The following is a 23,255-nucleotide window of genomic DNA, read 5'->3' as shown; positions in this document are numbered from 1 at the left end:
CATAAAAAATTATCCTTTAGGGTTTGGGGACTATTATGTTTACTTTTAAAATTGAGGAAGAGGACATTAAAGAAGTTTTTAGATTCATCACCCCTTAAAAAGTATACTTAGTCCTTGTCATTTAATTGTTATTTACTAAAAACAGAAACCTGAAGTGAGGCAAATCTGCTGTTTAGGGTAAACATTTGAATGAGAAATGCTGTTTCTAGTCTTCACAATTCTATCAATTACCCATGCCATTCGATGCCACCAGCAGTTGATCAAAACTATACCAGAATGAAATGTGCCATTCTAAAAACAAGGCAATTTCTGAAGTTTACTACTTCCAAAATCCCAAAGACCAATGAGCCATGCATCAATCAGTGTAAAAAATAAAGATTACTCTCAAACAAAACCTCTCTTAGATAGGTGTCCTTTGATTGAGTGATAGTACAACAGATTTAATCCTCTTAAAGTATTTGGAAACTCAACATTTTCATTTAATGGAAGTTATGGGCAAACTGACCAGAGCACAGAAACTTCTAGACCTAACTGATGGTCTTTATTCTAAGCTAAGGAATGCTTTGCTGTGGTAGCTGATCTTCAAAGATGGCTCCCAATGAACCAGGCCTCTGGGTATTTACGTCCTTTCTCCTTTCATAGACTCTCCCAAACTGAATCAGACTGACCCTGTGACAAAAGGAATGCAACATTGAAAGCATCAAAGTGTCACCATGCCAGTCTTGGCCCAATGCCCTAAGAAGTCTCGGTAGTTTCTGCTTTATGCTTTTGGGAGCTCCAAGCTATCCTTGCTCTCACTGGCTCACACTAAAGCTATCAGAATTCAACACATCCAATACAGGCCCACATGCCCCATTTCTAATGCCATCCTTTGTCCTTACTAGAATGTGTACAAATTGGGGAATGACAAAAAGTTCTATTGTGGCCTACTGATGCCTTGGTTTAAAGGATCATTTGTGTCATCGATATTTTGAATTGTTCCTTTGTTGAGCATCCTGGAGGGACTGCTGAATGGCTGGGAGGTATGCCTTTCTCCTATAAATGGGGAGCAGTTATCTGAAATGGGAGGATTCTCAGAGATGAGGAGTGATGTTCAGGAATGGCACGCTTAAGAGTTCACATGGAAGTAGATTTTCTTGACAACCATGAGTTTGAATACTCCTTAAAAATCTCTGTGTATGCATCTGTTTGTGGACAGCAGCTTCTGGCCTTCCCTTTGTCTTCCAACACTCCTGGGTTCTTCTTCCAGGCACTTCAAGCTCTTCTGATCTCTCCCTTTCATTCCAAGTATCTATTTTCTTTTCCCTCAACCGTCCATCAGCTGAGTGTAGATCCATAGAAAACTGCAGATAGACTTTCAGGAGTTTTTTGCATAAAAAATGAAACAAAGTGATGAAGATGCAACCATTGATATTTTAGTGGTAGTAGCTCAGCCTTATGTTTTATCATGACACTGCTAAGCTGCTATAATCACAAGCATGACTGAGTCCTCTCCCACCTGAGGTAAGTAATGAGTGGGAGCCTCATCTCCAGCTCCATTGAGTCTGACACCTAAAAAGCAAAAAGTATTCTGAGACCAGGTCTGCACCCCACAATATGGTCCATGCTTTCTAGCAGAAAACACTGTCTTGTCTTTCCCTATGCACAACAGGTTTAATCATACCTAACTAAGAGTATTCTGATTACGAAAGGGGCCTGCCTCATTTCCAGTGGTCATCCCACCCTCCTCCCAAGATCCATTCTTATTTCTGGTTCCATTTGACAGAAACTGTAGAGACTTAGGTTTTTTTTGTTTTTTTGTTTTTTGTTTTTCCCCTCAAGCCTATAAGAGTTTAAGAACAATGTTACCAAATCCTGAGAGGTAAAAATTTATTGATTTCTATCATATCAGCATGTTATGATATGGTCACGCCTGTTCACACAGCTGACTTCTTAGAGCCAAAAGAGGATTCTGTTTTTCCATTTAAAAATACATTTTTTTTTCAGCAGGAAAAAACATTTTAAAAACGAACATTTTCATATTAAGTGGGTATTACAAACAACCCCCCCCCACTCCAACTCATGAGGAATAGGGCTGGTCAGCGATAGATCTCTGGGTGCTTTAAATTTGCATTCCACCTCTGCCCCCAATCTGTTCTGTCTTCTACATAAAATACGTCTGGGGGAAAAGAAATTAGAACTTCACCAAAACAGTAGCCTAAATCCAGCCAGAAAAAAGAGGTAGACTGAACTGTAACTATTGAACTTATTTGGTAGATTGTGCAAAATATTTTAAAACATTTAAAATTTTCAGTGGGATCAAACATATTCTACAAGGAACTGAACAACTGAGGTTTTATATGCTTAAAACAAAATCTTAGAGATGCCTATACCACAATTACTTTACTTTGAGAAATGAAAGCTTAAAGCCAAATTGAGAACTATATACTTCCCCTGTACTTCAGGCAAAGTTTGCTTTTGTCAGATTCCTCAAAATCTAAAGCTCATGTGGTAGGACTGATCTTAATGCTTTTCCTACCCTTCAATCCCCTGCTAGGGTCAATAATAGAAATTTTCTCAGAACAGTGAGCAAATTAACGGGAAGAAGTTTATTCAACATTAATAGTTAAAACAAAATGAAACAAAAAGAATAGGGCAATGGTGTGCTGGTGACATCTACAACTGGCTCCCAAGGGCCAATCATTAAATTTCAGGGTTTTGCCAGCAGTTCTTAAACAATTGTTATTAAAATTATATAAACTTACAATTAGTGCTAAAGCTAAAAAGTGGTCTTGTATTATGGGTAAGAAAGAATTTAAAAGTAGATCACATCCTAGATTGAATGACAGTAAATTTCCTGGGAGATGAGCAAGTGGAGTAGGATATAATACCATAATTAAACTCATGTTGAAATGCAATTGTAGGTTGGCTAAAGGGTTCAGAAAAAAGCAACTAAGAATCTTGTGAGAATCAACTGGCTATGTGGAGTTTATATACAATGTTTATATTTTATTTTGTTTTTTTTTTGTGTGTGTGTGTTACACATCCTTGCTATCAGGAAAATTTATAACAAATTTGTGTAACATATATGAATATATATTTTTTTCTGAGATAGTGGACCTTTAAACACTTATTGGCACACCTGGAGAATGAAGAGGAGAGGTTAGACCCTCTGACCCAGGGAAGGAGGTTCAGAGTTTTCTCATTGGATGTTTCAGCCTGTTCTTCTCAGCATGCTACTGCAGGAGGGGCCCTAAGCACAGGTCTATAGGTATTAATGCCCAAAGAGCTCCAGTATGACACAGACCATCCCCACTGCTAAGAATTAAAGCACTGTACTTGGAAAAAATCAACTTTATTTTCTCTAGGTTAAAAAAAAAATAGAACCAGCTATTAATTTTTGCTAAGAAAATGCTTCTTTTGGTGTTCATGTCTAAATTTCTGAAAATGCAACCTGGTTATTAAAATCATCCCGAATGCATTCATAAATCAGATCCATGTGTGACCAGCCCTTTACAAAAATTAATTACAGTTGCCACAGCCTTTACATTCATTCTTTTCATACATTACAACATGCAGATATACAAAGAAAGGTCAAACAAGTTGAAGTAAACATTACAGCATCAGGAAAATGAAAATCCATCTGTATAAAATAAATACAACTTTGTAATAACTGTAAAGAAAATGAAAGCAATTAACAAAAATAATGGCAGTTTAAAGTATAACTGTCTCATTACCCAATCATAAAATAAGTTACTGTAAAATGCATAGACTCTTTACATGTAAAGAATTTGTGCATCACAGTCATGTGTCCAACAGTTTTACACAATAAAAATAAAGCCATTCAAAATGTGTGCATACTTTGCAATTAGAATACACTTAATATTTTTTTGCTCTTTAAACTGTCTTAAAAATATTAAATGTAAAAATCCTCAGATGAACATTTTACAGAAAAACCCATATTTAATCTTCTATATGGCTACAGTCACCTTCCCCCAACAGATCAGCACCTCCAGCATTTTCCTAGGGCCCAGTTCCTAGTTGTTGGGGACTGGTGCAAAATGATTACAACAAAGCACCAAGCAATAACTGCTCCAGAGTACACTGGCTCTTCTGTGATACAGAATTTCACAACGTAGGTGTTTTGGTCCCAAACATCTTAGTCTCTACCCCTTATAAAATGAACTAGTATATCTGCTGCCCTGTGCTCCTTTTTGACTTTGCCTGGCATGTTAACACATGTAAAGCTCATAGCTCTGCAGGGCAAAAAAAAAAAAAGGGAAAAAATATAAATATTTTAAACCATTTTTATCCATCCTTTGTGGACTAGAGCTGAGCACACTCAATGGTAACTCTGGAGTGAAGTCCTATGTAGTGACTTCAGAAAAAGAACAAAGAAACAGTTAACTCTTCCTATTCAGTAGTGCAAATAAAACATTTCCTTTTTAAATATAAAAAAGAATACTAAGAAGACTACCCATGATTAAAGACTACATTCTATGATTATAACCAGGACCAACTAGTTTAGAAGAGTCTTCAGAGAAGTGATTGTCAAAAAACACTACTAAGACAAATCCACAAGAAGTAAGCAACATGAACAAAGAATGAAGGGCCATCCTCAGCATCAGATGGCAGCAACACTAGGATGATGTTCTGAAGCTTACACTGGGTGATGTAAGATCTCATTTTGATAAAAAGGCTGATAACGATATCAGTACAACCTATTCTTGATAATCAGGGATGCCTTTTCCAGCCCATTGATTATTCAGGCTTTGGAGTTTCCTCTTCCTCATAGCTCTCTGTCTTTCCATGTTATTTCACTACTCATTAACAGTCCTACATACACAGGCAAGAAAAAGCTAATAAACAATTTAAATCATTTTTTTTTTAAATTAGCAAGCATCCCTAGAAGGAAAAAAGAGTTTGATGAAAAGTAAAACTTCAAACTCCTTCAAGAATCAGATTTTTGGCTTCCTTATGACTTATAACTGGATTAAGTATCCAGTAATTAATTTTCCAGTAATCTTTAGTTCCTTTACTGTGAAAAATTAAGGATTGGTTGAATATCAAAAACCAAAAACTACTTAATGAAATGACAGGTTTGAACTCAGCTATCTTTTTTTAAAAAAAATCTTCTGTTTAAATTCTCAACCAACTAGTTTGCTCCTCCAAAACATCATTTTCTACTCTGTAATTTTTCTTTACCCTCTATTGCTTTTAAGTCCATCTATCATGTGTATATTTCATCACCGATAATTGTTTCTGAAGTTAAGAGTGACTAGCTGGCTTGGTCACTTTTGCAGTCATGGAATCTGCTTGTGGCCAAGCAGATGCTCTATCACTGTTTCTTGGTGATGCCAGGATCCCAACAGTGAGCTCTCAACTCTATCTCCTGTGGGAATCTAGGCAGTCCAGCTGAGACCAAGAAGTGCTGAGATTCTAAAGAACCACTGGTATAACACTGGCATAGTTTTGTTTTCTTTCCCCTTGACAAAATATATGACCTCCTTTCATCTCATTTTACAAAGAAAGTTCAAATAGGAATTTTTATTTAGCTCTGTATAGTGGCATATTGCTGCTTCCCCGATTGCCATAGAAGAACACTGATTTTTCTCTTTATATTTCCTAGTACAGCAGGTGAACTCCAGTTACTGACAAGGAAAGCACTATCAAGGCTCTCAAACAAATACATTTGCAAACGAAGAGAAAGAACATATTAGAAAGAATCAAAGAGGGGCAGGGTAGATCAAATACACATCTATTTACAACTCATGGATCAATTTTCAAAAATTAACTCACATCTATAAAGACTGTGGAAATGATACTGCACTTGAGAAATAAAGCATCTTACAGGAAAGTTTAATGTTACAGTATATTTAACAGTGTCACGTTCCTTTGGAGCACAGCGATGTCAAAAATGGCTCTAAGCCACATTTATGTATACTTTTTTTTTTAAAAAAATAGGAGAACTGTTCACTCTACCCTGTGACTTGCTTTGCAATGAGGGAAAGGTCTAAAAGCTAGGACTATGCATAACTATTTTTTAAGAGTGAGCAACCTTTCCCCAGATGGCTAATATCTCAAATGAACAATTCATTTCATCTTGTAATTAAGTAATGTTTGCTGGATCTCAACCAGAAGCATCACTGAGCTTCTCTTTGGCTTCCTATCATCACTGACACCTTAAAAGTGAGACTGGTCTCACTAACTCATTGTCACTGTAGAACACATAATGAAATGCTTCAGTTTCAAGAAAATTGCATTTTATAACAATTGTTACCAAACCAAACATATCAAAACTGTCTTCTGCATTTTAATAGTATAATATAATATTCAATGAGGTATTTCAGTTAATGCATCCTTCCCCTTCACATATATTGAGTTATCCTAAAGATGAAGCTGCTGTGGGCTTTTATTTGGTGTTGCTTTATCTTTCCCACACAACTGTGGGAAAATTCACATCTTTTTTTGGTTCATTGGAAAACAGAAACATTAGCCTTTATTTTTATTTTACAGCTTACTTCTCAGAATTGTTATTTGTGTAATTCGTGACAACAGGGGAGTCTACAGTGCTCAAATCACAGAAAACTACCACGGACTTATTAGATCTTAATCTTACAACCCTAAACTGAAAACATTCTCTATTTCAACACTGATGTAGGGCCAGCATTTTTTTGAGAAGAGTTTGGTTCTCCTGTGAGGTACATCACATAAACATACTGACCAAAAGGAAAAAAAAAAAGTTTTCTAGAAATAACAGAAACTTGATGTTACCCTCTTCAAAAGCAATTGGAAGAGACTGGGAAGCCTTTTGTGCAGGCCTCTCCTGGTTACACCAACCCTGAGAGGGGCAGCTCCTTGATATAATGCTGGAACACACTGCTGTCTATACAGATATGGAGGGGAGCCACTTGAGAACCAGTCACCAGTAGAAGCCAATGTCTGGCTCTAGTTCTTATTTTCCTAATGAACTAGTCTATTTTCCCTTAAATTGATCATCTAAATGTTTTATGTTAATTTGTTCATCCATCCCCAAATGCATTTAGTGATACTATGTCAAAGAGGGGTGCAGGGAGCCTCTAGTTACAAATAGGGTCACCCTGTCAGGGAGGTGCCCAATGCAGGGTGGTGCTGGACAGCAGCTGTGGGCAAAATTGCAGAGACAGGAGAGCCCCCGGGAAGCCCACTCACTGACGAGGCTTACTTTTGTCTTCAGGCTATGTTACTATCATTTGCTATACTGGCATCTGATAAAAGTGCATTTTGTAAAATACAATTATCAATCTATAATATGCCTTCTATACAAAAAGAGAAACAGGGTGATGCCCCCACCCGACCCTACCCTGGTGGAAAGGAAAGCATTAGCACATGTAAACATGGTGCTGGACTGAGCTAGCCTTCATAAAATCAGAGCCTATGCCAGGAGGTGTTCAGTGGACACTGGTTCCTCCCCACAGAGAATATCAACACTGCACCTGGTCAGGTGCTAAGGACTGACGTTTGTTACTTCAAGCAACAGGGAAAACACTCTTTGGGAGGTGCCTCCAGCTCCCTCCCCTCATGGCTACTAGTACCACAGCCCAAATGGGTGGAGATGTGGGCACTGTGGCGCACTGCTCTAATAGGGACTGCTAGCTAGGAGAGATGTAATTCTGAGCTTGAACTAAATGACCAGGTAGATCCTGTGGCAACAGTTTCTTTCAGACAGTCTTTCAGGATGATTTTTATGATTTCCTCTTCTCCAAATGTGATGTTTGCCTATATGTGGTAGAATGTATCTCTTTAAAACATGAAATGTTCTTAAAATATATCAGCAGGTCATTATATTACTGATCCTCATTTTAATAGAGTTTTAAAATATCCCAAAGGGGGATAAATATTAATTCATCCACTGAATTTCCTTCGCTTCTTTTATATATTCTGATTTGCACATGTAAATAATGCACACTCATGAAAGTCTGAACTCCTATGGTGACCTTGACAAGTCCAAGTCAATTCCTAAAATAGGCAATGGTAAAAATACTCAATGATGTTGTACCACATACAGGCTGACAACACTGCAAAAGAGTATATAAGAAATAACCACGTGTTGCTGAGGTTCATCTCCCTGGAAACAGCTTCCTTCTGACCCTTGACAGGTGGAAAGGCTCCTGAAAGACAAGACAGAAATATTGTTTACTGCAAAGGCAGGTCTCCTACAATAAAAGTTGAATATTAATTTAATGAGACTCATGGGGTCTTTTTGTTTGTTTTTTTGAAAGCCTTCTGTAACTTTCCATTGTTCCTGAAAAGAGATCTCATTTGAAATACAATTTCCAAGCCACTAGGTTCTTCCTCATTCCAGCCTTTGCCTTTATTCTCTCTGCTGGAATGCCCCTCCTCAGTGAATCCTTCCCATATCAGAAAAAAAAAAAAAAAAAAAAATGCCACTCCTGGCCCTTGTCACTCACAGGTTTATTTCCTTCCTAAAATTTTCCCTAATCTGTAATGGTCTCATCTGTCCTTTTCTCTATCTATAGAGTTTTACTGTTTGTCTTCCACAGGAGTAAAATCTGCATGAGAACAGCTATTTCGGTAGCTTTTTCCCCTTATCTGGAGACATTTCCATAGTGGCTGGGACACAGGATCTGTGAAACTGACACCAAATAATTTCTGAAACAATATAATTTATACTAGTCCATTTGAAAATAAATTTTTTTTGCCACAAAAAGTGATTATATAACACCAATAATATTTTTTAAAGGCAGTAGGCCTTATGAAATATGTCTTAATAATAAAAAGGAAAAATACAAAGCAAACAGATGCCTCTAAATTCTTTTCTGGAAAGCCAAATCATTTCAGAGCAATTTTACCTAAGGTCATCTTTAACACTCTTCAGCATTCAAACAATCTTTGTCCTTGCTGATAATCTCCCAGGGTAAGCTGATTCAAGAGGGGATTTGCTGCTAACAAGCAATTTACAGAGGGTACTTTCAAGTTTCAAGGTCTAATATGCAAATAGTTTTCTTAAAAAGAGGCCTCTACTATTGTTACTATAATTTAGGCCAAATATATGAAGGCAAGAAATTGAGGTTGAGAAAGTAGAGATCTTGGTAGTCTCTTATCACCCATACCTTCTCAGCTTTCTGTTAAACTAAAACACCAAGGCCATTCTCAGGTAAAGAACAACTTTCTGTTTACCTTTTTCTCCCTATAAAGGCGCTAGAAAATAGGCCTACAACATAGCAATTCATAAAGCATTTTGGTAGTACTGGGGCTGGGTGGGTGTTCTACTAATAGTAATTTCCTTCTTTCCTAACTTCCTTTTTTCTGCCTTCTTCTTCCCTCCTCCTATTTTGTTTTCACTGCACTTTAATTTTTTATAAGGTGCAGAGAATATTTAGAAAGAACCTTAGACTACATAAACATTTCTTTTCCTCTTAAGAATAAAAGACTTGGGCTGGGGATGTGGCTCAAGCGGTNTTTTTTTTTTTTTTTTTTTTTTTTTTTTTTTCGGGGAAGAGGATAGCAGGGGCACTTGACCACTGATCCACATCCCCAGCCATATATATATTTGTATTTTATTTAGGGACAGGATCTCACTGAGTTGCTTAACACCCCACTTTTGCTGAGGCTGGCTTTGAACTTGTGATCCTCCTGCCTCTGCCTCCCAAGCCACTGGGATTATAGGTGTGTGCACCATGCCTGGCTCCATCAATGCTTTCTAAGGGTTGGTCTGAACTTCTCAAGGCCTTTTGGCTTTTCTTTTTTTTTAAACATTTATTTTTTAGTTATAGGTGGACACAATATCTTTATTTTATTTTGTTTTTATGTGGTGCCGAGGATTGAACCTAGCACCTCATGCATGCCAGGCTCTACCTCTGAGCCACAACCCCAGCCCCAGGCCTTTTGACTTTTGAAGCTGTTGTTCATTATAGTTCACTTATGTGTTTATTCAAACATTCACTAGCCTATCATGTGTTAGGTTCAGTTCTAGAGGCTGAAAATATACTTTTATATTGTCCTAATTTAGAAATTATTACTGAGAATAATTATGTCTTTATATTTCCAGGTGGGAGCAATATGTAGAACAGATTAAGTTTTAAAATGCAGCTAAACAGAATATGCTCAGTCATTTCACTAAGTACTAGGCATCATGATACATTTTAGCAATGTCCTTTGGCAGGAAAGTCAAACAACCAGATTGAATCTGCCCAAATTTGGTGGCTTTTCAGTAATTACACCATAATAATGGTTTCATGAGTAGGCACTTTCATTGATTAGAAATGGCTACTAGAACACTATTCACCTCTTTTGGCCAATTAACTTGGTATTTATCACCATGTTTATTCTTTAGTGTTAGATCTTATCTACTAACTTCCTGCCAACAGAAGATGATCAAGTTTCTTCCTATTTTCACCACACATGTGCATCCTTTCCATAATCCTTATCAACTATGCAGTAAATTCAATGAGATATTTAACGTAAAACTTAGGTTCTGTATTATAATCAAACATTCACAGTCAAATCATGTAGTGAATTATGGCCTCTATTCCTTTATTGCCCATTTTTATTTTCCCTGGATTAAGCAATTACATTAATTTTATTTATATAATTTTCTATGTACAGATAACTAATTCAACCACAAGCTCCCAGCCAATTGTCTAGAATCAGTTCTCTAGTTTGGGTCCACAACTTTTTCTAAGAAGACTAAAAAGAAAATAGGTTTGCTGGACGTGGTGGCTCATGCCTGTAATCCCAGTGATTCTAGAGGCTGAAGCCAACCTCAGCAAATGAACATGGGCCTAAGCATTTTAGCAAGACCCTGTCTCAAAATAAAAAATAAAAAGGGCTAGGGATGTGGCTCAGTAGTTAAGTGCCACTAGGTTCAATCTCTATTTCAAAAAAAAAAACCAACAAAAACTTTTGGGCTTTGTTGGTAATTTGGTCTCTGTCATATCTGCTCACTTTTGCCTTGTGATATGAAAACAGTCAGAGACAATGTACACATAGATATGCAGGACTATTCAAGTAAAATTTTATTTAAAGATTTTACACACACTCAGGACTTGATGCCTGTAATTTTCATTCTATAAAGTCCTCTTGCTACCATCCTAATGATGCCCTGTACTCCTAAAATAGACACAATATTTTCTATACCTTGTTTTTCTTTTCTCTACTCATTTGGATAGAGCACATTCTCCAGTGGTTTCTAGAAAAAGGATACTTGAAATCTTAAAAGTTTGCAACAAATGCCTTTTTTTCTGTCTTGCTATAGCTTGGATCTTAAATATCCCCCAAAGACCCATGTATTGGAGGCGTGGTCCCCAGGAGGTGCTACTAGAAGGTAGTGGAACCTTTAAGAGGTGGGGCCTATTGGAAGACTTTTAGGTCACTGATGACCTCCTCCCCTTCCTTTCTCTTTGCTCTTTGACTAAGGAATAAGCTATTTTGCTTCACCACATGTTTCCACCATAATGTGCTGCCTTGTCAAAGGCCCAAAAGCAATAGGGTCAACCACTCATGAACTGAAACCTCTAAAACTCTCAGTCAAAATAAGATAATCTTTAGAAGTTGATTATCTTAAGTTTTTAGTTATAGAGATAGAAAGTTCACACTAACCTAGTCTTCAATCTTGGTTGATAATTTGGCTACACACAGAATTCAGAGTTAGAAACCATTTTCATCTCTTTTGTTGTCCTTTCTGGGAGATTTCTTATTTAATTTCTAAACATTTTACTGAGTTTTTATTTCTTTTATTGCATTTTTAATTTCTAGAACTCATACTGTTCTATGTTCCTTTTTAAAATATTCTATTATAGTTGCAATATCTTATTTTTATGAGAGGTTTTCAAAATTGTAATGGAAAGTTTAAACATTCACAAAAGAAGAAAAAAGGATTAATGAACTCTAATGTATATTATGATTTTTCAGCCACTGTCTTTCCGGTATTGCCTCTGTTTCTCTAAGTCATGTTTTATGTTTGTTTCAGTCTCTATCTTTCAGAATTCAGGCTGGTTGGATCACTAGTTACCTGGTAATTCACTATTATTTGCTCACATTTACAGATGTTAGCTGAAAGCCCTCAGCATATAAGTGGAGTCCACTGGCTATAAGCCTCACTGATAGTCATCTGGCTGGGCCACGTAAAACTGTTTTTCCTCTTGAACTCACCCATTTTCCCAGGGAAAGGGCCTCTGATTTCCTGCCTCCAGAGGGAAGCTTTCTTGTAGCCAGAGAGGGGGTGGGGGTGGGGGTTGGGAATCTCAGCATTGGGCACACAGACATTTCTTCACCATGCTGTTTTCATGCTGGGACCTCTGCCTCAGCAGGGCTGCTGCTCCTCAGCACAGTTTCTATTTCTCTAGAGTAATCCTCCCATATTTGCCAGGATAGGGAAAGAATTATCAGTCAGCTGTGGGATATAGGGTAGGGGTTTTTAGTTCTTTCTAAACAGATTTTGACCAGTCTGCCCAAGTTTAGCAACATTTTAACCTCACTTCTATGGGTATTGATGCTGCCAGTCTTTTAGAAGTTCTAAAGTATAAATCAGGTGGGATTCTGGCTTCCCACAGCTGGCTCAGGGTTTTGTCATGTTATTTATTGCTTCATCTGTTTTCCAACTTATCAAGGTTTGTTAACATTGTCTCCAATACTGTTCTCTTCCTTGTGGGTTTGTATCTTTAAAAAACCCCATTTAGGGCTGGGGTAGTGGCTCAGTGGAAGAACGCCTGCCTGGTATGTGTGAGATGCTGGGTTTAATTCTCAGCACCACATACAAATAAATAAAATCAACAACTAAAAAATATTTTTTAAAAAAGACAACCCATTGAGTGTTATTTTACTGGGATTGGGGGAAAGAGGGAAAATAAACATTCCCATTCTCCATTTTATGGGAGATATGAAAGTAGATGAATTCAATCCTCTTTTTAGAAGCCCTCCAGCTATTTCTGAAAGGTCTAAAATGCTTGTTTTGTCTTTGTCTAGGGTCTACTATTTGCCATTTCTCAAAAGGGTCTAAATTGCTATTTCAGGTTTTGGCAAAATTTGTCAGTTACTTAGTAAGGATTTAAAAATTATAATGATGCATTCCATCATAAAAACAGTAAGCAACTTACATAGTAGAATCAGTAGAACACAATGCTCAGACCAGTCAAATAAATACAAAGGTTTCCAAAACAACAGAGTAACTACACTCCTTCAAAGGCTTTTAAAAAATTGTTCATGTACTAAGGTCATTAGTTCACAATTTGGGGGAAAAAATCAGAAGGAACATTACTTATGAATTACATTATAATCAGATTCCTTTCTTTTGCTACTTAAATTTTAAAATATCAAATGGGGGTTATTTTAAAACCCAAAGTTATGCGTTACTGAACAAGAAAAGGAGGAGAGGAAAGAAGGAAAGAGTGTGGTATGAAAAATCTATTAAAGTCAATTTCAAGAACTCATATAGCTTTGACTCAACTTTTGTTTTCAATATGTAAGAGATTGAAAAGGAACCAAATTGTTTTATTTGCATAGAAAATGACTTTTCCCAGATTTTATTTTTAAGTGAATGGCATAACTAAGGTTTTATGGTTAGATGATTTAATACTATTTTGACACAGCTTTGCAGTATGCTTTTTAAGCTATTCACCTACTACTCTTAGGAATCCCACTCTCAAAAAGGAATGAAATAAATGCACCCAATGCAAATGTCTGCAAATCTGCTCTCACTTAGCAAGCTATAGTAGCCCTGGCATCTTCCTATTAAGAGTCCATGTCAGATTGAGTGTGGCGGCACATGCCTGTAATCCTAGCAACTAGGGGGCTGAAGCAGGAGGATCATGAGTTCAAAGCCAGCCTCAGCAACTAGCAAGGCCCCAAGTAACTTAGTGAGACCTTGTCTCTAAATAAAATATTAAAAAGGCTCAGGATGTGGCTCAGTGGTTAAGCACCCCTGGTACAAAAAAAAAAAAAAAGAAGTCCATGTCAAAGCTAGTGATCACACACAGTTCTCTCAGCCACAGGAATTAGGGTATAGGAATGGACTCATAACCAGTTAGGGTCAAGGTGATAATAAAAGTTCTATAGGGGCTATAGGGAAAAGTTGAAGAAAGGTTGCCAGAAAAACTTAATCTACTTTTCCTCTTGTCTTTGTTCTTTCATGGAAGTTTGAGGTCTCAAATTTCTGTTACCTACCTGTGAGCTAGGCAAGCAACCGACACAGAAAGGAGAGCAAAACTGAGAAAAGCAGAGCTTGAGTCATTGCAAATTCCATCATAGAACTTGTCCTATTTTGGATATCCAGTCAATAATTTCCTTGATCATTAAAGTATAACTCTTTTTTAATTGGGCTTTTAGTTACTTAAAGGATACAAATACAAACCTGACAAAATCTGTACTCAACTTCCTAATCTTATTTCCACAACTTCCTTTTATGCATGTTGTATTCCTGCTATGGTATAGATTAGTGGCCTCCATTGGCCATTGTGTCAAAGGCTTGGTTGTGTATGGATTGACACCCTACCCTACCAACTGTCCAGAATAGCTTGATATTCCCTTGACTAAGAGATAGCCAGAAGGGCAAACCAAATGTCTGCTCTCAAGAGCAATCACTTCTATTACTCTGATTGTTTGGTTACCATGGGATTAAAATATTAAAATGAGTAATCCCCTAATATGGCAAAGGATCAAATGCAGGAAATACCAGTCTTCTTGGAATCAAATAAGAGCAATTTTTGTGGGATTGAAATAAATAAACCTATATATCAGAAATCAACCTTTGCAATAACAATAGCTATCCCAATGAAAAACCAGCTCATCATTTTTAAGAAACAAAAATTCTTATTATAAATAAACTAGAATGTGCTCTTAAATACAGAGTATTCTACCAAAATACATAGAATCTGATTTAAGAGCACTAGATGAAATTACATTTTCAAAAAAATAATGCTTAGCAGATGGCACTGTATATATTAGTTAGAACATTTGAATTTTTAAGCCACTAAGATACCAAAATGTGAGCCAACAAACAACATGACTAAACCTCAATTCAATTATGTCAACTACATGAAAGGAATCAAGCACTAAGGGAGATTCTGAGATAAAACAGTTCCTGCTTTCAAAAGGCTAATAAATCTAGCAGAGAGATGAGAAAAATAAGCAATGAGAATATGATAAATGTTGTATAGAGTCTAAAGAACTGTCATGTGAGTTTAAATGAAGGAATGTGCATGTTCACTTATCTATGGCACATGATAAATTCATAAGTTACCACTTGAATTTGGCCTAAATTATTAAGTAGAATTAAATTTAAAACAAATTTTTAGCTAATTAATATATACATATAGTTTTCAAAAGGCAAAGTGTACTATAAGGTAGACAATGAAAAATAATAGCACTATATTTTCCCTTGTCAGATCCCTGTTTCCCAGACAGAACCCTTTCCAACTGTTTATTTTGCTGTTAATTTCATATAGCTTATTATAACACCATTTCCAGATTACTCCATTTAAAATTTATTCATTGACTTCCTACTATGGAATCTAAGAATCTGGCTATCTTATAAGATTTTCTCTTCTCTCTCATGTCTGTCTTTTTCTTCTCTGGCAGTTAAAATTTCCTTCTTGGTGTCAACTCTGTCCTTTATAACTAAATCCATGATTATACTTATTAGTTTTTGTTCTACTTATTTTCTTACATGTCTTTTTCTGGTATCAGACTATGTTATACTCATCTTTGTGTACCCTATGTATAAATCAATGCCTGGTCCTTAATGGGAACTCAAGTTTGCTGAATTGAATTAATTGACAGTAATCTGATAGGGTAATGGGCAGTTAACTGACACTATCAGGGTAGGTACAATAATAATAATTCAAAAATTCCAAAACTGCTTGTTACCAAAAATAGATTAATGGACAAGAACAGACACTTTAAAGTTTAACATATCAGAATATCTCCCAGCATTCAATTCCCAGAAGTTTTACTTTGAGCCATTATCCTGAGGCCTGATCAGGCTCAGGCCTGATCCTCCACTGAAACAATTAGGCTTTTTTTAAAAAGAAAAAACACTCAGGTATCTGAAAATAGAAATGAGATGTTAACTTTTACCTACTTTAAATACAGGGGAAAAACTAAGGAAGACATTTCCAAAAACTCTGAAGGTAGCAACTTACACTTACATTAAGAAATAATTTTGAGTAGCCTTAAAGTCTGTGTAGATCGGGAGATGGCAAACACTCAGCATGAAGGCCACTGCTTCCCTTCACAGTCAGGGATAGATAACTGAGTTCCCTTCCTGAGCAGACCTTGCAACAGTCAAAGCTACAGCAAACCAAGAAGCCAGTTAAGGATATAAGCAATGAGATGACACTGCTCAGAATTGGAATTTATTATATCTTTGTTTTGTATCCCTTGAGATGTTGTAAGATGCTTAACAAATGCTTGTTGAGTGAACAGAAAGGAGCCATGCAGTAAGCAAAACATGGTATTGGTATATTTGTCTAAAAGAATCATGATTACGCTTTCCATGTGTCTATAGACTTTTTAAAACTTTTTATTTTAAAGTAGTTTCAGTCTCAGAGAAAACTTATAAAAATAATACAAAGAATTCACATATATATTTAACTGAAAATTTCCTCAATATTTCCCATCTTCTCCTGCCTTTATTGTTCTTTCTATGCAGGCGTGCGCCCCCCCCCCACACACACACTCTTTTTCTAGTATGCATTTTTTTCCATCAATTTTTGAGAGTAAGTTAAATGAAATGGTTATACAAAAAGACCTAGGTAGTTCTTCCGTTTAACAGTTTCAATGACTTTAAAGATCTTTAGCTAAAGATAAACATCAGTGAGAGTCAAGTATACTCATTATTCAATTAAAACTTAAACCCTAACATATTTTGTATTTGGGGGTATAAAATTCCCGACACAACTAAATAATTTAGAAAATAAAAGTATATATTTTGAAAATTCCAAGGACACTTTCCTAGACCTTGAAGAGACTTAAAAAGTGAAAAAGACATGGTAAACCCCAGGAGGAAGAGGTGGGAAGAGAGCTCTTCATTTCCAGTGTTTATTCACAATCACTCAGCAGATTTATAAAGTCCTCCAAGTCACATTATGGCTTAAAAAGAAAAAAAGATTCACACACTATTAATATCTCAGAAAATTGGCTGTGTTTGCTATACTCTGGTTTTTTGGTTTTTTTTTTAATTTTTTTAGTTATTTATTTTTATGTGGTGCTAAGGATCAAACCCAGTGCCTCACATGTACGAGGCAAGCACTCTGCCACTGAGCTACAACCCCAGCCCAACTCTTGATTCTTTATAAGTGAGGGCTCTCATAGCTAAGCCTAGTTCTTGGGCTTCCTGACAGATCAGGTTGTATAGAGTCAGTTCCTAGTTCTCAAGCCTTCATACTCAGACCAGGATTTATACGCACTATCGATGTCCTGGTTTGGGGCTTTCACACTTTGCTCAGGTTTGGAGCAGGACTTAGAAGTGGCTCCTTTGTTTCTTAGGCTTTTGGACTTGGACTGGAACCACACTACTGATTTTTCTGGGCTTCCAGCTTGCAGACTGCAAGACTGTGGAACTTCTCTGCTAGTAATAAATCTCTTTCTCTATATATCTCTGTATATCCTATTGGTTCTGTTCCTCTGGAGAATTCTGTTTATACTATGTTATGTTACTACAAAATTATTTCAGCTATTTGCTGGGAGCCATTAGCCAAGTAGGTATGACAATTTCCTTGCCAGCGTACCCCATGTTGCTGACATTTTGCAGTGACATTGAATGTAGTTGACCTTGCTCAAGGACCAGGGCGGATTAGGGTGTTCCCGGTTTAACATAATCGGGTTTAGGGCGTTCCCAGTTTAGGTTCCAGGTTTAAGGTTTAAGATTATTCCTGCTGGGAATAGGGCGTATCCTGCTGCCTAAGTTCCCCTTGAGTTCTCACGGGATTCAGACAGTATATTTTGGGAGACAGAAGCCCAGTGAAGGTGAATTTGGGAGAGAACGTGAATTTGGGAGAGAACGTGAATTTCCCCAGAACGTGATTGTAGACGGCTGGTGTGAGTTCGGGAATAAAGAGTTGCTGTTTGAATCTACAAGCTGTGTGGTGGCTCGTGATTTTGTGCCCAGCCAGACTGCGGCAGCTATTCATTTATTTTTACTCATTCAAATGAATTTTAAAACCCTTTTGTCAAATTTCCTGAAAAAGTAATACTAGATTCTGACTGATTCTGATTTAATATAAATTATTTTAAATTTATAGATTTATTTATAATTTTGAGTCATCTCCTCTAGGAACACAGTCTTTCCATGTATTGTCTTTTGTGTTTTTACATTTTAGATGATACAAAATGAAATATTTATAAATGAAATGATATGTTTGAGACTTGCTTCAGAATAATTCAGTGGGGTCTGGGAAATAATACAGAAGAATCAACATTAACCATAAATTGATAAGGGGAGGGATGAGTACATGGGGTTTCATTTATAGGTTTGAAATTTTCTATAAAAAATGTTTTGGAGGCATGGCTATTTCTGAAATTATACCCCCCAAAACTTTTGACTTTTTTATTTTGTTATTTTTATGTAGTAAAAGTAAAAGCAGAAGGGAAAACCAAGTGACATATTAATCATAGACAGATTTGGATTTTGATATAAAATGTATACTAAATGTTATATTCTAAATGTTAGATTAATAGATAGCAATCATAAACAGACACAGGTTTAGACATAAAATGTTATGATAAATGTTACACTTTATTTTTAAGTACTGGCAATACTTCTCATAAATAAGGTTTTTTAAAATCTTTTTGACAACTACTTTCGCTATGCAGATGTAATTTTGACAATATTCTCCAAACTAGAGTGTGTGTGTGTGCCCAGCAGTACAACTGCTAAATCATAAGGTCTGTGCATATTCACCTTAATGGATGTAGTAAAACAGTTCTCAAAGTGTAGTCTAACAGTTTACAATCTTATTAGCAATATATAAGAGGTCACTTTTTCCTATGTTTATGTCAAAAGTCATCATCTTTGATTTCTGAAAATCTGATTGGCTTGAAATAACAAATTTCTTTTGTTAAAAAAAACTTGAAGTAAATATGTCAAACAGTGATAGTTTGACTTCTTCTTTTCTTATCCCTTTAATTTCCTTCTCTTGTCTGATTTCTCTGGTTAGTGTTTAGAGAAATTATATTGAATAGAAGTGGTAAGAGAGGAGGGACATCTTTGTCTTGTTCCTGATTTTAGATGAAATGCTTTCAGTTTTTCTCCATTCAGTATGATGTTGGCTTTGGGTTTGTTATAAATAACTTTATAATGTAAGGCAAGTTCTTTCTATTCCTAGCTTCTCCAGCACTTTTAACATGAATGGGTGCTGGATTTATCAAAGGCCGTTTTCTGTATATATTGAGATGATCATGTGATTCTTGTCCTGAATTCTACTTAAGTGGTCAATTACATTTATTGATTTGCGTTATGTTGAACCAATCTTGCAACCCTGGGATGAAACTCACTTGTTAATGTTGAATTATCTTCTTGATGTGTTTTTGAATGTAGTTTGCTAATATTATATTAAGGATTTCTACGTCTATGTTCATCAGGGACATTGGCCTGTATTTTTCTTTCCTTGATGTGTCTTTGTCTGGTTTTGGTATCAGGGTTATACTGACTTCACAGAATGTATTTCTTCCCTTTGAATTTCATGGAATAATTTGAGAAAGACTGGGTTAGTTCTCCTTTAAAAATTTGGTAGAATTCAGCTGAGAATCCATCTGGTCCTGAGTTGTTTTTTTTGTTGGAAGTCTTAACATTGCTATTTCAATTTTATTACTTGATATTGGTCTTTTTAGGTAACATATTTGTCTTTAAAAATTAGTTATGTATTTTTTTAATTAACTTCCTCAAATTGAAAATAAGTTATTGTCCAAAGTCCCTAAATGTTCCAGTTTTAGTATATATGCTGCTGAAGCAAGAACTAAAGTCCCACACTGAATACATTCTCCAAAGTAACCCATGCCCTAGTCAAATTAGACATGAACATAACACCTCTGCTTGTATAGCAATCTATGCCACTACACTTAGGTTACATTTCTTCTCAAGATTTTTAAAACTGAAAATATAAGCTACTTCTGCACAAAAGAAATAATCATCTTTCACTTTCTGTCCTAATGTGAAGTACAGGAGATATTTATATTAAGAGCAGCAGTTACTTTCGCATTTATCCTTAAACACTATCTCTGCAATTAAAATCTAATTATGCTTATATTTATATTAACCACTTAATAGCAGTGAGCTGTGCTCACTACTAGTAATAAGCTGTAATGAGTGACATAATGTAGAAAACTGTTAGTTTGACAGAAATATTCTCAAATGTTTCCCACACTTTAGCCTTAGCTCCTCTTTACTTTTCAGAAAGTTCAATAATGTAGTTGCATACCTACTAATACAAAACTGCTTCCCTAGTTAAACAATGTAATATTGGGAGGAAAGAATAAGAAAAGACATCTTTATAGTAAATGGCTGAGACATATGGGAATTCTGATTTAGTAATAGTGAATATCAGTAATTCATACATACTCGATATGTTTTAATAATTGCACTTTATATAAAAATAAGGCACGCTATAGTCAAAAACATTTTTTACCAGTACACCATTTGGTGCTCACAATAATTCATTCACTGAAGTTGGTGCAACCTCTGAGCACCAAAGTCTTAGGGTGGGCTTCTGAGGAGTCATGTATACACTGAGTTTAGTTATTAGCAAAGTGACGTTGGCACTTAATCACCATTTGTCCCAAGTCTTCCAAAGAATAAGCTCCAAATACCTGCCCTAAAAGTTCAACTTTTGAATGACAACAACACTACCTTTTCGTAAAACAGGATCAATTATGTAACTGCCACTATGTATCTGCTGCTACTTTCTCATCTATGTGGTATTTTAGGTATTTGTGTAGCATTTTTATATATAACATGGATTTTAGAAATCTTAAAAATCAACATAAGCCTAAGAAGTAAAAAGTGACATAATGTAGAAAATTGCTATTTGAAGCTATTGCATTCTTGTATTTTTTTTTCCTAAACATCAGTACAAAAATCTAGAATTAAAAAAAAAAAAAAAAGTGCTGCACTTTCTGGTAGTGTAGATATTCCCTTCCTGTTTAAATAAAGAGAAAAAATTTTAAGAACTTATTAAAACAGTATGATGGGAGTCACTCTATAGGGAAAAATGCCATGTTTACTCACAGATTTTCATATAGTTGTCATGAGTCACATTATGTTCATTGCAATGAGGTACAAAATAGTGGAAATTATTAGGTAGCTTAAAATGTACAAGAAGAGCAAATAAATATATTATGGAAATAAAAAATTATCTAAGCACTGACTAACGTTAAATAAATTATGCCAACTATCCTATTTCCCAAGTGAATTCTGATGGTAAGAAATGCTGTAGTACACCAGCTACCCCAAACACATTCTTTAGGTCTCAGCAGCATCAAAATGTACTACTCAGGAGAGGACAGTCACTATTCTCTATGGAATTTACCTATAATATGACATAAGCACCTCAAATATCCAGACATTTATTACAGATTGAGTACTTATGAATTGTTCAACTTTTAAAAACCTGTTTGTACTTTCTTAGAATTGTGTTTAATTACTGCCATCTCCAAATTTGCTTCCATTGATCTAAAATGAATTCCTTTGAAGCAGTACTTGTGTTCTAGGATTTATATATTTTACCTCTTTTGATAATCTACCAATTGCATTTTTAATGGAGAAATTAAAATACATGATATATTTCAAACTGGATTTGATCAAGGCTGAATAGAATGGAATAATTACTTTATGACCCTCATATGTCATACACCTCAAGATTAGACTAAAAAAACTAGCAATAGTACTAACTACTCCATCTATACCAAAGCCCTCTAAGACTGAGGGCTGCTAAGATGTTTTTTAAAAGTCAGCTGGGGTTGTTAAGAATAACAGAGTAACCAGGCACAAAGGCACATGCCTATAATCCCAGCAGCTCTGTAGGCTGAGACAGAAGGATCCTGAGTTCAAAGCAGCCTCAGCAAAAGTGAAGCACTAAGCAACTCAGTGAGAACCTGTCTCTAAATAAAATACAAAACAGGGATGGGGATATGGCTCAATGGTCATGCCCCTGGGTTCAGTCCCTAGTATTACTATCCCCCCCGCCACACACACACAAACAAACAAACAAAAAACAGAATAACACAGTAATACTTTGGAGAAAATGTCATTACAGGAAAAAAAAATCAATTCATAAATTTTTTGTTTGTTTGTTTACTGGGTACCAAGGATTGAACCAAGGGGCGCTTAACCACTGAGCCACATCCCCAGCCCTTTTTTATTTTGAGACAGGGTCTTGCTTAGTTGCGCAGGGCCTTGCTAAATTGCTAAGACTGGCTTTGATCTTGTGATCCTCCTGCCTCAGCCTCTCATGTCACTGGGATTACAGGTATGGGCCACCATGCCCAGCTTTTTTTATTTTTTATAATGAGACCGGCTCTTGCTATAAATGCCGCCATACAGGGCATAAATACATTTTTAAAACCTGCCTGTAGGTGAAGATAAGAAAGATAACACCAAGCAAAAGCAGTTTTTCAGTTAACATTATGGTTTTCAGGCAATCTTTTCTTATCTTTTTGGGCTCCTATTCCTAGGTTGAAGCAGTCAGTACTATTCAGTTTTCCTGCCAACTTCCTTACATTAAAAGAGAAGGGATTTAGGGCTGGGGATGTGGCTCAAGTGGTAGTGTGCTCGCCTAGCGTGCGTGAGGCACTGGGTTCCATTCTTAGCACCACATAAATGTGAAATAGAGATACTGTGTCCACCTAAAACTAAAGAAATAAATATTTTTTAAAAAGAGAGAGAAGAGATCTAAACCTTATTTATTCACACACACACACACATATATATATATATTCACACACACGTATACATATATATGCATATGATTATTAATGTTGCATTTCAAAACTTTTACTCTAATTGAAAACATCTTGACCTTGATTAATATTTTAAAAATATAACCAAATATAGAGTATGAACTAGAACGGATATCTTTTCCCATCTCCAACGGTGCCCTGATAGACTACAACAATAATGAAGAGTCAGCTTATTGTTGATAGAGCTTATTCCTGAGAGCTAAGGACATGGCCATGTCCCTTTTCACAAACTTTTGAAAAACCTCAGTACTATGCTGACATCAGACACCCCTGTTTTGTCTTGCCCCTTTCATTTGCTTTCCCTTTCCTACTGGAACACAGGTCCA

At 36.0% G+C, this 23,255-nt stretch overlaps 1 protein-coding gene across 1 annotated transcript in view; it reads right to left on the bottom strand.

Annotated features, from left to right (window-relative positions):
• Positions 1-1,852: 1,852 nt before the first annotated feature.
• The window catches only part of Lpgat1 (lysophosphatidylglycerol acyltransferase 1), a 64,588-nt gene continuing 43,185 nt past the window's right edge, over positions 1,853-23,255 (bottom strand). The window contains 3 exon segments of the mRNA XM_048809422.1: positions 1,853-8,132; positions 19,151-19,224; positions 21,960-21,971. Of these exon segments, the coding sequence (XP_048665379.1) occupies positions 7,978-8,132; positions 19,151-19,224; positions 21,960-21,971 (241 nt within the window). The 3' untranslated portion in view covers positions 1,853-7,977.

Source organism: Marmota marmota, unplaced genomic scaffold (genome assembly GCF_001458135.2).
Source record: "Marmota marmota marmota unplaced genomic scaffold, marMar, whole genome shotgun sequence".
Taxonomy (NCBI): Eukaryota; Metazoa; Chordata; class Mammalia; order Rodentia; family Sciuridae; genus Marmota; species Marmota marmota.
Note: the sequence above shows the minus strand (reverse complement) of the source record. Positions and strands in the feature narration are given on the sequence as shown.